The sequence below is a fragment of the Peromyscus maniculatus genome, chromosome 4 (assembly GCF_049852395.1).
Source record: "Peromyscus maniculatus bairdii isolate BWxNUB_F1_BW_parent chromosome 4, HU_Pman_BW_mat_3.1, whole genome shotgun sequence".
NCBI classification, from domain to species: domain Eukaryota; kingdom Metazoa; phylum Chordata; class Mammalia; order Rodentia; family Cricetidae; genus Peromyscus; species Peromyscus maniculatus.
Genome location: NC_134855.1, coordinates 44,254,688 through 44,271,320, shown reverse-complemented (window position 1 = coordinate 44,271,320; position 16,633 = coordinate 44,254,688). Strand labels below are relative to the sequence as shown.

The 16,633-nt window shown below is 35.3% G+C and overlaps 1 protein-coding gene across 5 annotated transcripts in view; it reads left to right on the top strand.

Moving 5' to 3' along the window:
* The window catches only part of Scn9a (sodium voltage-gated channel alpha subunit 9), a 146,941-nt gene that overhangs the window by 61,741 nt on the left and 68,567 nt on the right, over nt 1–16,633 (top strand). For 3 of the 5 annotated variants that reach the window (XM_042275386.2, XM_015996013.3, XM_042275385.2), the window contains exons 3-8: nt 1,402–1,520; nt 1,824–1,913; nt 2,464–2,592; nt 3,894–3,985; nt 4,935–5,147; nt 16,178–16,241. In XM_042275386.2, coding sequence (XP_042131320.1) covers nt 1,402–1,520; nt 1,824–1,913; nt 2,464–2,592; nt 3,894–3,985; nt 4,935–5,147; nt 16,178–16,241 — 707 coding nt within the window. Of the gene's footprint in view, nt 1–1,401; nt 1,521–1,823; nt 1,914–2,463; nt 2,593–3,893; nt 3,986–4,094; nt 4,187–4,934; nt 5,148–16,177; nt 16,242–16,633 lie in introns of all 5 variants that reach the window. The other 2 variants (XM_042275387.2, XM_042275384.2) reach the window with 1 other exon arrangement.

Below are 16,633 nucleotides of genomic sequence, written 5' to 3'. Positions count from 1 at the left end.
AAAGGAATTTGGCTAATTAACTCCAAGATGGTTTATTTTCAGTAAAGGAAGAATTGAGCTATCTACATGTATATATTATTTTTCAAAATTTCAATGAATGTTAGCAAACACATTTTTTAGTTTTTGAGCATTACAGTTACACAACTAAAATATGAGAATAAAGTGACTGATTGGAGGATGTTCCCCAGCTGGGGAGATAGCTCCATCATCAAAGTACGTGCACTGCAAGGAGACCTGAGTTCCAACCCAGAACCCACATTAAAAAGAAAAGTGGACATTATGGCTTATGTCCCTAGCCCTGAGAAGTCAGAGATAGATATGTCCCTTGGAGCCCACTGACCAGCCAGCCTAGCAAAATCTTAGAGTAGAGGCCAGTCAGAGACTCTGTCTCATAAAAACTAGGTCTATTATACCTGAAAAATACACTTGAGGTTGTCCTCTGCTCTCACATTCATATGCACACATTTGTATGTGCATCAGAACCCTTAGGTAAATGCATGCATGTACACACACACACACACACACACACACACACACACACACACACACACACCAAGGAAAGAAAGGATACGTCCAACTCTGACATGCCTTACTTGTGAAAAAAAATGTAATCCATTTTGTATTAACCATGACAATTCTCTATAACTCTCAAGGTGTTGTGGTAGAATTCAGAAATAGTTTCTGCCCAATGGTAAAATCTGTATAATAGAAGAGAGAAAAATTATATTTAAAATTAATTTCGGTTATGACAAGTGATTGCAATCATTGAAGGGCTCTGACAAAGGAAAGACTTAATATCTTGGAAGTTCCCTCAAAGTGTTCACCTCACTCCCCATGGGCTGTGTGTGGCTGAGAAGAACTCTAATTGTTCTCCAACACATCCTCACAAACACATTTACATCATGAGACTTTTTTTCTGGCAACTTTATTTGGAGGTTAATCAGCATGAACTTTGTAGACGACGATGTATTTTTACAATTTTTAAAAATTGGGCATGCATCCCATGATTAAATAGATAGATGATAGATAGATAGATAGATAGATAGATAGATAGATAGATAGATAGATAGATAGACAGAGATAGATAGATAGATAGATAGATAGATAGATAGATAGATAGATAGATAGATAGATAGATAGATAGATAGATAGATATAGATACAGATATAGATATATACTTGTATATAGTTCAATTCTTCATTTATTGAAAAGAAGCAGCCTTGTAATTCATTGGCCAAAGTGACTGACACCTGCTTTCATGCATTGGAACTGCTTGTAAAGTCCCACAGCAGCTTTTCTTCTGCCCAGCACTATGATATGGAGGAATGAACTGCTCATAACAATGTGCTGGATGGAAATGTTGGGGGCACAGCTTCATCCTGTTTCTTTTTCCTCTTGCAGACTTTTATAGTATTGAACAAAGGGAAAGCAATCTTCCGTTTCAATGCCACACCTGCTTTGTACATGCTGTCCCCCTTCAGTCCTCTAAGAAGAATATCTATTAAGATTTTAGTGCATTCATATCCTTTCCAAAGCCTAGCTTAAGTGGGATACTGGGTTTGCTCCTATATTTGGACCTAGATCTGGGCTCTTCTGCACCTTGAGAGATCTTTATAGATTCCAATGTAAGTTATTCTCAAAAGAGAATGAGAGGGTGGTCTTGTTAGTATTTTAGAATATGTTAATTTTATTCAAAGCACCAAAAAAAAATAATCTATGCATCCATCTTGATTATTTTCTAAAGAAAAGTTGTTTGCATTTCAACCAATGTCATCATCACCTCTTCCTTTCGTGGTGTCCCACATTCCTTGACTGGCAGCTACCTTATTCAGCATGCTAATCATGTGCACAATCCTGACCAACTGTATATTCATGACCATGAGCAGCCCTCCAGACTGGACCAAAAATGTAGAGTAAGTGTGCATTAGTATATTTTAAAGTAGAGTTAAATGACCGTTTTCATGCTTTCTTTTTCCTAACAGAAGTTGAGAAGCTAAATGAATCTATAAAACAATGTAGTTAATCTTCTCATGCATACAATTTTCTTTGAGTTCTTTCTTTCTTTTGTGTTAACTTACTAGGAATATGTTTGAATCATTATATACTACCGTGTTTCTGAAGAGTGAACTTATCATATCCCCTTTCATGTTCATAAACATGATACATATCTCATGTTAGTGACTATATTGTTCTTAGTCACTCTGATGGGATTGTCTAGTCAGATCTAATACCTATGTTCTCAGTCTTTTCAGTACTTGTGTCTTCTGTGAGTGTCTCTGATAAGGACATTTTAAGAGTTTCTGGAAGTCACTTGTGTAGTATATTCTGTGAGGTGGGGTGATCCATTCATCAGCAGCTTCCAGGAGATACCTTCCTTTGATTAATCAGGGATAATAAATGTAAAGATTTTAATGAGATGTTATTCATTTCACAACTAACATTTCAATGGATTCTTTACTTCAGATACACTTTTACTGGGATATATACTTTTGAATCACTCATAAAAATCCTTGCAAGAGGCTTTTGTGTGGGAGAATTCACCTTCCTCCGTGACCCTTGGAACTGGCTGGATTTTATAGTCATTGTTTTTGCGTAAGTACTCTCAATTTTTTTAAATGGAAATTTTATGGTGTCAGAATAGTATTCCAGTAAAAACAACTTTTGAAGACTGATTGTTCTTGCATACAATAACTATATTTAAAGGTAAATGGACTTGTATAAAAACGACTTATTCACATATTTTTTTCAGAAAGTGTTTTCCACCCAAAACATGTTTAATGTAAAGATTATCTTTCTTCCTGCTCTGGACTTGAATTGGCATGTATTATATGAGTAGGCATACAATGTTAATTAGGTACACACTTTTCTTGAGATTTTGTTTAAAAGCTAATATTTGTGTGAGAAGCACTCATAATGCTCACTAAAGACCTCTGATTGTAAGCACAGTGCCTGTATTCATGAGCTAGTAAGTCTATTAAAACAAAAAGTTAAATATTCTTAACAGAGTTGTCATCACACACTGTTCCTATCATTAATGTACTATACAGCTATTGCATATACACCATAGTCTACTTTAAGTATAATTTTCAGTTATTCATATCTTTTTGCAAATGCATTTGTCAGAAATCTTTTTTTAAAATCTCAACCCTATATAATTTCCTCTATTATCTTGGATTATAAAAGTAATCAAAGTCTACCTGAGACCTTTTGACAATTCAGAAGGTCTTAGATTTCTAGTCTCGGATTCCCTCATCCCTGCCCACCTCCTTACTCATCAGGTTTCCTCCAATAGAGAAGCTGTAGCTCTGTTGTCTCCTATGGATAAGAAAATGGAAATATGGGTACTCTTCTCATGGCTCCCCATTCTCTGTTGTTATAATTCATGTATCACTAAGTTCATCATTTTTAAGTATGCAATTCAGTGTTTTCTAGTATACTTGCAAATTGCACAGCCACCACTACTATCTAAATTGAGAATATTTTATTCACTCCAAAACGAAATCCGTCACTGATTATGAGTCTCCTCTTAATACAGACTCTTAGAAATACCACATTGCTTTTACTCTATGGAAACCTCTAATGCTGGACATTCCATTTGAAAGAATTTTGCTGTGTTTGACTTCTTTTACTTAGTATAGTGCTTTCAATATTTTGTAGGAGATTAAAACTCTGTATTACTATACTAAGCCAATAACATTTGACTATTTAAGCATATGAACCACATTAAAATACAATACTTGTACTTTTGTCAAATAATTCAAATCATATACATTAGGTTAAATTAGGATAGGAAAAGACTTGCCAAACTACATATAGAAAATACTTTGAGTAACAGCACGGGTAAGTATTAAGACTCTACCTAGATTCTGAATAACTCTGATTTAATTCTACAGGTATTTAACAGAATTTGTAAACCTAGGCAATGTTTCAGCTCTTCGAACTTTCAGAGTCTTGAGAGCTTTGAAAACTATTTCTGTTATCCCAGGTAAGATTGGTGTGGAGCATTAGGCCACTCAACTCCAGCTGTTTGGGAGTTTTCTTTGTCTGTGTGTGTGTGTTGTCACTGTGTTTGTGTATAAACTCCCCTATTACAGATATGTGACAGAGTTTGTGGACCTGGGCAATGTCTCAGCGTTGAGAACGTTCAGAGTTCTCCGAGCATTGAAAACAATATCAGTCATTCCAGGTGAGAGTGGGGTTAAACACAGGGGCTGATTTTGATCTTTTGGAGAAAAGAATTTCCTTTTGTAATTCAAACCCAATTGCATTTCTTCTGTTTTTGTATTGCAATCTTTATTAAAAAGTCAGCCCTTGAGTTTAACCAGCTGCATGGGTCTTGGAGAAGGCAGATGACCACTTGGCTCACATCTCCACTTGAAATTTTTCCTCCTGCCAAAGGTCTAATTTTCCACTTTTTCAGGAAGGAAAATTTCAACTAAGCAGAACTTCATGTAATTAAGAAGATAAGAAATATAAGCATGTGGGCATTGCATGACACTGTTTTATCTCTTTCAACAAACTGTTTCTTACTTGAAAATTGGTTCAGTAGACGTTGTCACTGTGTGCTTCTATTCAGTTTCTTACATTTTTAGTTTCATTATGTAGAGGTGGTTTGTTTGACCAACGTTTACTGAATTAGCAGTTACAAAAATTATATTTGTAAGTGTGGCTATGGTTTCAGCAACCACCACACTTAACTAATGAATCTGATGATTCTTTGGGAATATTTTATTAGTTTTAACCACTTGTGGTAGTTCATAGAAGCAAATTGTGCAGATCCACACTTTTGAACCAGAAGACTTCTCTGGTTTCAATTATTTAAGACCATTGATTTGACATAATGCATGCATTTCTAGTAAGGCTTGTGTTTTGATTTGTTTCTCACCCAGAGCCTTTATGTCCTTGTGAATGTACTTTTCCCCCTACATTTTAAGGCCTGAAGACCATCGTGGGGGCCCTGATCCAGTCAGTGAAGAAGCTGTCTGACGTCATGATCCTCACTGTGTTCTGTCTCAGTGTCTTTGCATTAATTGGACTCCAGTTGTTCATGGGCAACCTAAAGCATAAATGTTTCAGGAAGGAACTTGAAGAGAATGAAACGTTAGACAGCATCATGAATACCATTGAGAGTGAAGAAGAAATGAAAAGTAAGAATGCCCTTGTAGTTACTGTCAAGTAGAAATTACACCAAAAGCTCGACTCTCTTCTAACAGTGCATTGGTGCCTGAATTTTAATTATTTTGAAGGTATTCAAATATGCAATAAAAACTTGTCAGTATATGAACTGTTATCATGTGAGAAGTGATAGTATAAGTCTCTCTTTTCCTTCGCTTTCTAGTGATTCTGTGTGTGGGAAGCTGGGTTAGTTCCATAACAAATTTCTATAAGATGAAGATTCAAGTTGCTAGGGAATAATAATAACTCACATAGACCATTGCATTTATGTGTGTAACATGGATTTTACTCTAGTGTCACTTATATAAAAACACTGATTAACTATATAATGTAATATGAATACAATTCTATTTTGTATTTAGATTATACTTAGAACTATAATTTCTTATAGCTAAATTAATGGTAACAGTGTTAGAACTACCACTATTAAGATATTTGTCTGTTGATAATATTTATGTAGGTTTTTATCCAGCAAAACAACTTAGTTTTATCAACACCATTCTTATAAATAATGATAAATTTGCCAGGCTTTGTAGCTATTCCTGGCAGTACCCTTTTATGATTGAAGGCTTCAGCAAAGACTAATTCAGAGGAGTCTCCCCAAAAGTACATGATGATCTGCACATAATCTCAGAATTCTGCTGGACACAGAAGCTTATGCAAAACATCTCATAACACACTGCATGTTCTCTAAATGATTTCTCCTTAGAGCGTTTTTCACAAGAGCTGTTGATAAACAAGAAGCAATAATAAAGTCAGGGCTGTGTCCATCTCGATACCTGGATAGTGTCTGTGTGACATTGCCTAATTAACTTAGGACATGAAATTACCTGACTTCAGCATAAGGCAGAAAACAAGAAGCCTTACCAGCTTACATCCTTTGCCAAAAAGACATTGGAATTTCCTTAGATAGCAGGGAATTTACTTTTTACTTTTTCTAGATAACTTTTAATTCTCAACTGGTGAAGTAAAAGCAAATGAAGCCCATCCGAGATAGTGAAAGTGCATAAGTAACCCAAGGAGTGTTGATGGGCAGATGGGGAGAAAACTCGAAATCCCACAGGAAATCCCGTAATATGTAATTCATTACTATCACAGCTTGTTACAAATTATCATTTTTCCTTCTCTTTATCATGCTTTAATTTTCCAGTTTCTGATTTTTCAATATCTTCACTTTTCAATTTGTAGAAAATATTATTTCTTAATTTCTTTGCTATAGAAGTGATGAATACAATAAATAATTGTCTACACTTACATTATTTTTATAAAGTTCTATTTGCAATTCTTATCTAAATTTAACTTCTTTAAGACTTGTGCCATTACCATGCCTTTTATTCTGAGTCTTAGCCTATTCAGAGTTCATAGCTTGAACATCTTTCAGACCTTGATTAGAAGAAAATCTTCAAACATATTTTTATTACAATTTGAGCAAAAAATGATTCATGAATCCAGCTGACTCAAGAAGAGATTCAGACAGCTCAGTCCATCAATTAGACAGGCACTGTTTACAGACAGAAAGAGGTCATGATTTAGAGAAACTGCTTAGGGTTTACAGGTCATCATCTGCCTCACATGGGCGTGGTCTGATCAGTTGGCAGTGGTGATGAGTTGAAGTCTGGCTGCTGTGATTGGTTAAGACATAGCTGATTGTTGTAAGGGTGAATTTAGTAATAGTTTATTTCTGTACATTTGGTTGCAGTTCTTTGTGTATGGAGATTCTATTAGGCCAGATTTAATTTAACATTTTCTCCTTTTAGTTAACTGCTAAATTTTCAGTTTAAATCATGGGCACTGATGCTTCTTTCTGTTACCATGCCAACAAGATTGGTTGACCTCAATTTGGAATTCAGAATTTCCAATATCTGGTCACCTTAAAATTCCTTTGTGCACTCATTGTTTTTTCATTATTTTTACTATAGTGAAATCATTTGGTTTATCACTGATCACTGCATAGAGGCAATCAAGACTTTTGAAAGAATATAGTACAGAAAGGAAATTATTTTTTTGTCTATAAGGAAATAGTACGAAGGCATTGATGCATATTGCATAACAGAAGTTCCTATAACCTATCAGAACCAAATGTACAAAAATGACCCAGAGGAGACTACTTTTAAACATTAGTTTGCTTTTATATTTCTTATATTTCTCATACCTCCTGTTTATTACTCATTTATATACTTATTTTTCTAACCTGGAGATTGAACCCAGGACCTCACATATGTTAGGTAAAAGCACTACCCACTGAGTTATATCCCCAGGTACACTGTTTCCTTTACCTTGAAAGTGAAGTTCTACCATTCCAAATGTATTTATTGAAGTGCCGTGGATGTTAGTAACTTGCTTACCAACACGTAGTGCAAAGCAATCTTGTTACCTAAAGAAGTTTTCTGGACAACTATGACCTTTACAGTAGAGTTATCTATTGTAGCCAATAATGGAGACACTAGTCATGAATGTATTTATGTGTCTGCTCAGCTAGGGAAGGAATTTTCCATGCAAATACATCCATTTAGAGGGTTATATGCCTACTGGTAAAATTTAGATGAATACACTAATGCTCAGTTGCCAACTGGCTATGTATTGACAGCTATATTGTTGGAATTCAGTATCTATATTGGCCACTCACTGAAATAAAAAGTGGTTCATGGATGTGACGGAATGATAATCATATCACTAAATCCTCTAAAGATAAACTATAGCCAGAAGAGGTGCAACACATTGTTCCCTGGAGGATGACATGGGAAGTTATCAGCAAGATAGCCTGACATTCATCAAGGTTCCATGACTGAATCACTGCATGGCTGCAGGCTTCCAACAATTAAGGAGTTAAGGATATACATTTGCTTCAGACTTTCCATTTTGATGTTATATAATTCAATTTCTAATATAATTTAACTACAAAATCATCTACAGATTTTGACTACTATTAGATTTAATTTAAGAATCCAAATATGTGATTCTGATAACCTAACCCTAAAGAGAAGACAACATTTACAATTTGAACAATTTTCTTCATATTTCCTACTTTCAATTTTTAAAATCATTTTTCTCTACTATGGGTAGACAAGTCACACAGTGAAAATATTTTAAGAATGGAAACATGTCTTAGGAAGCTATTCAAGACATCCATACTTAACACCAGATTTACTGTATTTTAAATATATTTTCTCCATTAGGCACACAACAATAGTTGTCTGACCAGATATCACCCATCATTTGATGTGGATCTATTGGCATATCTTAGCTATTTTAGTGCTGCCCATCGGAGCTAGTATGAAAACATGAAAAGGCTTTTATTGATATTTAATTAATTATTTTGCTTGATGTTGAGGTATTAGTTTTATAAAGTATAATGATATCACCATCATTAGAGCTAAAGAATTTATATCTGTCTAATCAATTGAATGGCAAGTGCTCTGGTACCTTGGAAATTTGTATGATTTCTAACACATTTTAATAATGTAGCCATAGAGACTGAACTAAAAGTGAGCCTGGAATTACCTATTACCTGACAATACTACTTGGGTACTTTACAAATCAAGCCAATTCTTTGTTTTTCTTTATATGAGGACAGACACATAATGACTAATGAGCCTTTTTCTCAAAAAAAGTAAAATAAAATTGAAATTAAAAATAATAATAAGTGAATGAATAATAATACATCAAAATTCCAAGAAAGCACAATTGCTTTCACTTTGTGAGCCAGTATAGATTTTAAAAGTTGATTCAGTTTTTAGAAAAACATAGTATAAGTAATTCCCTTCTAATCTTAGCCATGTTTATCACACATAAAATTTCTCTCACAAGGTCTACTTTGTATGAGACTCCTATGACTTAATAGGCCTTTAGCTATTTGTGTTTTACTATTATTATTTCTCAGTTTGAAATGACTAGTCATGTTACTACGAGACAAAGTTTACACTCTTATTCCCATAACAGAATAAAACATCTCCACACAGTCAAGGTTTTTTTTCCCCCCTTGGGAAGGGTGTCAAAATTTAATGTAACCATATAGTCAAGTATTGTTTAAAAGACATTAGAGAGAACTTTTAAAAATTAAACAATGTGAGAAGTGAATTTAAACAAAATACAAGTGTTAATGTACTATGACTGAACTGAAACCAAGAAAATAGAAAACTTTTTTTCATTATGAAGATTAAAAATGAAAGCAAAGGTCTGTAGTAGAGTAAAGCACAGTATGCTTGCTCAGTTTTGAAAGCCTTACTCAGACTCTTTACAAACTCACACACACCACAGAAGGCTGATAAGGAAGAGGAAGTGCCTTCTCAAGAAAGGTCAAAGACAAAGCCTAAGGCAGAATTATTTATTATATATGGATAGAACAGAAATAACTATACATACTTTTTCAATATTATATACTTCAAATGACCTATTATATGAGGGCTTAATGTATGTTTGTTTGTCTAAATATTATAAAAAAGCAACCAGGTATCAAATATTAAATATAATTAAACTCCAAGCAACAAGTTTCTTTAATATTCCTCTTCTGCCAAGAAGCTACTTGGTTGGCACTCACTAAAACATATCAGAACAGCTGGGTATAAAGGCCAAGCTGGGTATAATCCCAGCATTTAGGAGTCAGAAGCAGAAGGATTACCTCAAATTCAATGCCATCTGGCCCATATACTGAGTTCCAGACCAGTTAGGGCTACCTTAAACCAACCAACTAACCAATCCACTCACTTGGGAGATACAAAAAGATCAGGAGTTCAAGATTATCTTCAGGGAGACAGAGCTGTAGGCCACCCTGAGCTACAAAGGACCCTGACTCAAAAACCAAAACCAAATCAGACCCTTAAAACCAAAACAAAAATTTAAAAAATAGACACAAAAATTAGGAAATACATTTACCACACAGGAAACAAATACAAAGTTTATGAAAGTTGAGAATTATCATACTGAAATGGCACTAAGAACCTTAAGGCACAAACACTAAAACAAAACTTCTTTGGAATGATATGTAAAGCTATGTCTTCACTTTCTAAAAATCACCTTTAGCACTATATATGTTTAGTATTTAAAACCATCACACAAATGTAAAACAGTCATAAAAAATACATGGATGTTTCATTTACAGCTGAGCACTCAATAGTCACTTACTCTTAGTGAAAATTTTGCTATTTTAACAACATGGAAGTCATCAAAGACGCTCATGAGAAAATGTGCCCAGGGGGTATGAAAGTCATACTGGGGGAATTTTAAAGATGAGTGAGAAGCAAGAAAAAGAATAGTATGCATAGGCAGTTAGGCTGTAAAAGGTATCTAAATAATGGGGCATGGCTCCCATTTTCAATGTGGATTTTGATAGGGATTTTTGTCCTAGAAATAGAAATAGGTGGGAGGTGGCATAAGGCTATTAGAACAAGAGAGATAGAGAGAATGGATTAATGCAGGAGAGATAGGGAGAAGTCTTTGAGAAAGTGAAAGAGAAGAGGGCAGAGACATCTCCAATGAAGATGGAGAAAATAAAACTGATAGGCTGTAGAGTGGAAGTGTGATTAAGTTCAAACTCAGTGGCTGTTCATTCCTCCAGGGATGTAGAAAATGGAATGGCGAGCTGAGAAGTATATTGCCAAAGGAAGAGGGAATTTGCAAAGAGTTTTGAGAAAAATGAACCATAGGATCAAATTAGGGATTGGATGACAAGTCTATTTTGAATGTTAATTTGATAAAGAAGTTCACTTACTTGAAATATAAATGTTCACTACCTATGAGAATTTCTCCTCTAAAATTCAATCATTTGGGAGCAAGTTTGGAAAATGAGTACTTATATAGGTTTGAACTCTGCTTGGTTACTTCAATAAGCAGGAAGATGCATGGAAGTGAAATATTGCTAAAGGAAAATGTTAATGCATCTTCGTGGATTTACGGTGGACAAAATAAAAGAGGGAATATAAGAGTACTTGCTAGATCAGGAGAACTGATGCAACAAGGAGATTAGCATTCCCAAGGAGATGGCTAGTAAAGCAGCCCCTACAGGAGTCCTGAACACTAGCCTTCAAATGCTTTCATGGTCCTATAGAAAAGCAGTTATAGTGATGCATGTCTTTAATCCCAGCATTTAGGAGGCAGAGGCAGACAGATATCTGAATTCAAGGCCAGCCTGGTTTTCAGGACAACTAGAGCTGTTTTACAGAGAAACCCTGTCTCCAAAAAACAGAGAGAGAGAGAGAGAGAGAGAGAGAGAGAGAGAGAGAGAGAGAGAGAGAGAGAGAGAGAGAGAGAGAGAGAGGGAGGGAGGGAGGGAGGGAGAAAGGAAAGGAAAGGAAAGGAAAGGAAAGGAAAGGAAAGGAAAGGAAAGGAAAGGAAAGGAAAGGAAAGGAAAGGAAAGGAAAGGAAAGGAAAGGAAAGGAAAGGAAAGGAAAGGAAAGGAAAGGAAAGGAAAGAAAGACAATGTCATGAGAATTTTCAAAATTTATCAAATACGCAAACTCACTACATAAAAAGTAGAATTTATAGATGCCCCTGGATATCACTCACTATCTATGTTGATGCTCATCAAACACCCTTTGCTGCTGCAGATGAACATAAACCCTGTGTAATTCTGAGCTAAGTTTCCAGTAACTCCTGAGCAGTATAAAGTTAAAGTAAGTTAAAGTAAGATTTTTTGTTATTCTTATGTCTAAGAAGTTAGCCATTTAAGAGTCTTTGGGGTAACCCAGAGCCCTTGGCTTTACTGCTAGCAGGGTTTTTCCTGTCATCATATACATATTTTATGGTACATCAGTATCTAAAAAAAAACACAGGGCATCATGTTTGGTACTTTCCCAGCATGGTCTTCTGCTTAGTTTTCTCAGAATTGGGTCAATCCCTATGGCTTGGGAAATACACACTTCGTCCCCAAAGTCCCATGCCCCGTACTGTGGCTACTGCTGTCTTTCTGAGTAAGAACAATTAGACCCAACCACAGAATTATCTTTTTCCGTCCTGCACCACCTGCCATGAAACTGACAAAATATTTGTTCTAGATTGTTAATTTGACAAATTTGTTATTTCCATTTTTGTAGTTTTCTACTGTTTCCCCATGTGAACTTTAGTGGAAAGTTAGGGATCCTCTCACCATCACCCATAATATTAGGAATCATGTTGCATTCATTTTACTGCAAAAATGATTGACTTATAAAATCCCTTTTCAAAATGTAGGACTCCCGATGTTGTGCTGTTGCTCTTGTTGTTTTTCTACATTCACAGAGTCACACAATCATCACTACTGTCTGATTTAAAAGTTTTCCAGCTCTTCAAAAAGAAACGCATTGCTCATTAGTGGTCACCTCTTGTTCTAAACACTATTTTCTAATTCCACTTACCCATTCTGTGTATTTAATACAAGCAAAAAATTAAACAACTGTGGCTTTGCTTTTGACTTCTTTTACTACCACAACGTTTCAAAGTTCTTCCACGTTGTGTGTATTAATTCCTTATTTCCTTTTACTGTGAGATTATATTAAATTTTACAGTATTTTACATACATACAGTATTTTTCTACATTCACTAGTTGGTAGACATTTCTGCTGTTTGTTAGATTTGTCATCACTGTGGCCAAATATCTGAAGCACAACCTAAGGAAAGGGTTTATTGGGCTCATGGCTTCAGATGTCTCAGCGTATGGTCCTTGATTATAAAGACTCTAAGCTGAGGGTGGGGCAGAACATCACAGCTGCAGAATCATGCTGGTCAGAGAGGCTCGACTCTTAACTACCAGGAAGGAGCTAAGCCATAACAGGAAGAGGGGGAGATAAAACAAGACAAATTTCCAACCCCAGTGATTTACTTTCTTCAAACAAGCACCACAGGCCCTAGTTCTACCCCCTTTCTAGAGTCAGTTCAAGATTTTAGTCCATAAATTGATTAAACCAATCATTATGTCAGAACCTCATTCTCTAATTGTCTTTGGAAACACTTTACCACACACAAAGAAATGTACTTAATCTTATAAGTATCCTTGATCACGTAGTAGTGTCATGAACATGAGGCCTTTATATGTACATATGTCTTCCTTTTTTGACCCAGACCAAATCTCATGTATCCCAGACTGGCACTGAATTCACTATAAAGATGACTTTGCTCTTCTGATTCCCCTGACTCTACCTCTTAAGTACTGGGATTATAGGGATGACCTAACATACTTAGCTTATGCAGTATAGTGTATCAGACTTAGGGCTCCATGTGTGCTGGGCAAGTATTCTACCCACTGAGCTATACTCACAGGTCCTGGGACTATAATTTCAATTCTCAATGTGTAACTAGGGGTTGATTTAATGAGTCATGGTCATGTCAGTTAATAAGTCACTCTCAGGACCATTTATTTTAGATTTTACACAATGGCCACTTTCTCTTTCCAGCTCATTTTTCCTTTCATTTAGATATTAAAATTATATTCCCTTGGGGCCAATTAGCCTACAAATTCAATGGCCACTTAGAAAGGATTGTAATCACAAGAGCAGAGTGAGCTAGCTGCGTTGCTGGGCCTTTCATCATGCCTGCTGAATTAAATAGAAGCCTGGTAGTGTGAGCGTTCAGATAGTCCTAGAGCCTCTTCCAGTGACTCAGCTCTTCAATGAGTGCTGAATATTCAGTGTTAGTTTCAAGGCTAACCATTAGGTAATCTTACCTTAGTAAAATGCTATGTAGGTTTATGTGTGGAAAAGTGACTTCAAGAGTCAGATGTAGTAGCCCATGTCTATAACCTCTACATTTTAGAGACAGATGTTAGAGGATAAGAGTTTGAAACAAGATTGGGTTACATAGAGTTTTATGTAAAGCTGGGATACATGGCAAAATCCTTATATGAAAACCACAAAGTAAGTAAATAAACATGTAAAAGAGGGATTAAAAAATTGCATCTTGCCTTGACTATCTTTGTGTTGCTGGACTCATCATCATGGAAGCATGGAATTTTTCTTTCAAAGTTATTTATTAAGTCTCACTAAGTAAGTTGTTTTCCAGTTTTGCTTTTAAAACAAGAAGCTGGTGTGTGAGCCAGTTGGTTAATCTCCTTTGAAATTAAATGATAGTTTAATAATAGTAGTACTTATCCTTCAATGACTAGTATGCCCTTCAATACTAGTGTGCATTGTTATTGCTCTATCTGCAAAGCCATATATGGATCATTGAAGAATGCCATTGGTATTTCTAACTACAATTCACAAATGCAGCACCTAAAGCAGTTAGGTAATTTAATTGCATAGGAAGCAGTCGAAGTAACACCCAAGTATAAGAATATTCAACTTCAAAGTATTAATTCCATTATTACTACAAAAGTCCCATAATCAAATTTTGGTGGTGGTGTTGAATTGAGACAGATAGGAATTTGAGTCTTTTAAAAAAATAAAAGAATGGAATTATATGCATGTATGGAAATGTCAGAGTGGTGTCTATTATTTTATAAAATTAATACACACTAATAAAATGTGCTAGTATTTGGAAGTGATGATATAAGCTTCTTTAGTATTTTATGTAATTTGAAAGATTGAGTTGCCTTCCAATCATAGCAGTAAGTCTTAAAACTGAATGATGAAGAATACAGGAAATACTTTACCATGAAAAATGGGTACAAAGTGTGCCAGGAGAGGTCTAAGGTGAAAAATAAGACCTGATATCATTATTAAATTCTCAACATTTGAAATCTCTCAAGTCTTGTAGATACTGATTAGTGGATGAATAAGAAGAGAATTTTGTAAAATAAATTGCATCCATTTGTGGCGTTGCATAATTGATTCTTTTGCTTCAGATGTAGTACTTTGGGACACAATTTAGAATCCTTTCTTGGTCTCCCTTCCCTTCTCCTTCCCTCCCCTCCTTTTCCTCCTCAGCTCCACCTTCTCTCCAACAAACTTCATAAAACCTACAGCCTTAAAAACAATTTTTTTTTATAATTATCAAAACTAAATGTGTCTATCCAGACCCCCATCTTAGTCATGGATGTTGTCTCATCACACCCTCTGTCTTACACATACTTCACCTGTCCCCATCAATAGTTGCTACCTACTGTATTCCATGCCTTCTTCATATCTAAGTCTTCCTGGGCCTGTTACTACGTCCATGTTTACTCTTCTATCAGCACATTGCTGACAGGGTGATCACAATGGGGTTTCAAATCATCTTTGTCAAATGCCACCCACTTAGATTTTCCTGGACACAATTTTTCTTACTGTTTTAGTAATTTTTTGTTAGAGCAGTTATAACTCTACTTTTAAAAGGTATGAATGAACCAGTTTAAACTTTTTTAAGAAAAGCTGAAGATTTCAGAGGTTTTGGTCCATGGTTATTTAGCTTTATTGTTTCTGAGTCTTGGGTAATGCAGAGCATTATGATAATGAGCATAGCTAAAAAGACCACTCATCTCATGGTCGCCAGGAGGCAGAAAGAGAAAGGAGGAGATGGAGGAAGGGACCAGGGACAAAATGTGTCCTCCAAAGCAATATCCCCCAGTGACTTACATTCTTGTTCCAGCTCTGCCTGACCTTCATAGTTCTCTGTTGCCCCTCAATTCTCCCTTAACATTGGCTCCATAATGCATTAATCCATTCATGACTTTAGAGCCATTTTGATTCAATCAATAATATCCCAAAGGCACTAACTAACTCTGATTTTGTGCACTGAATAATGAACCTTCAACACTAGAGCCTTGATGGCAACAATGAAGACCTAAATCAGCCACTATCTAAAATTACTGCACATATTATTTATTTGTTAATTATTTTCTTATATACATCAACATCCATGTGCACCAGATAAAGGAAACTCCCCAAAGCTAGTGGTTTGTTTATTATTTTTGTATTCATAATCATTTACTGGACCATAAAATATTATAAGTAGATATTTTATAAATAATATAAGAATATAAAAGCAGATGAATGCTCGCTACCAGGGATCAGACTTAGATGTTTGCATACGTGTCTATATTCATTACCTTACTTGCCATGTGACTCTTACAGCTTACATCCTGTAATGCTATACTCTTTAAATTCTTCCTAAACAGAATATTTTTATTACTTGGAGGGATCCAAAGATGCTCTCCTTTGTGGCTTCAGCACAGATTCTGGGTATGTAACGATTGCTTTGCTTTTGGTTTAAATGTTGCAAAATAAAAATCTCATGCTCAGTTAGTCTCTTGATGAGCACTTTTGAATCTATATTAAAATTTTCAGAAATTTCATGGCATTGATTTTGCTCATTTTATCTAACAATTGAACAGAGGTTTAAAAATGTTTGTAGTTTATGCACATGCTGGAAAGCATGATGGATCATGAGGTAAGGCTTGAATCAAAACAAAATAGAAGTCATGGGAATCTTAGGATATACAAGAATTACTTCCTAAAAGCCTATTAAAAGTTGGTTGGCTAGTTTAAGGCCTTTCTTCTTGGAAAGAAGAATAACAAATCAATATCTCTTTCCACCTCAAAGTTTTCCATTACCTAATTCAATATGACTCATA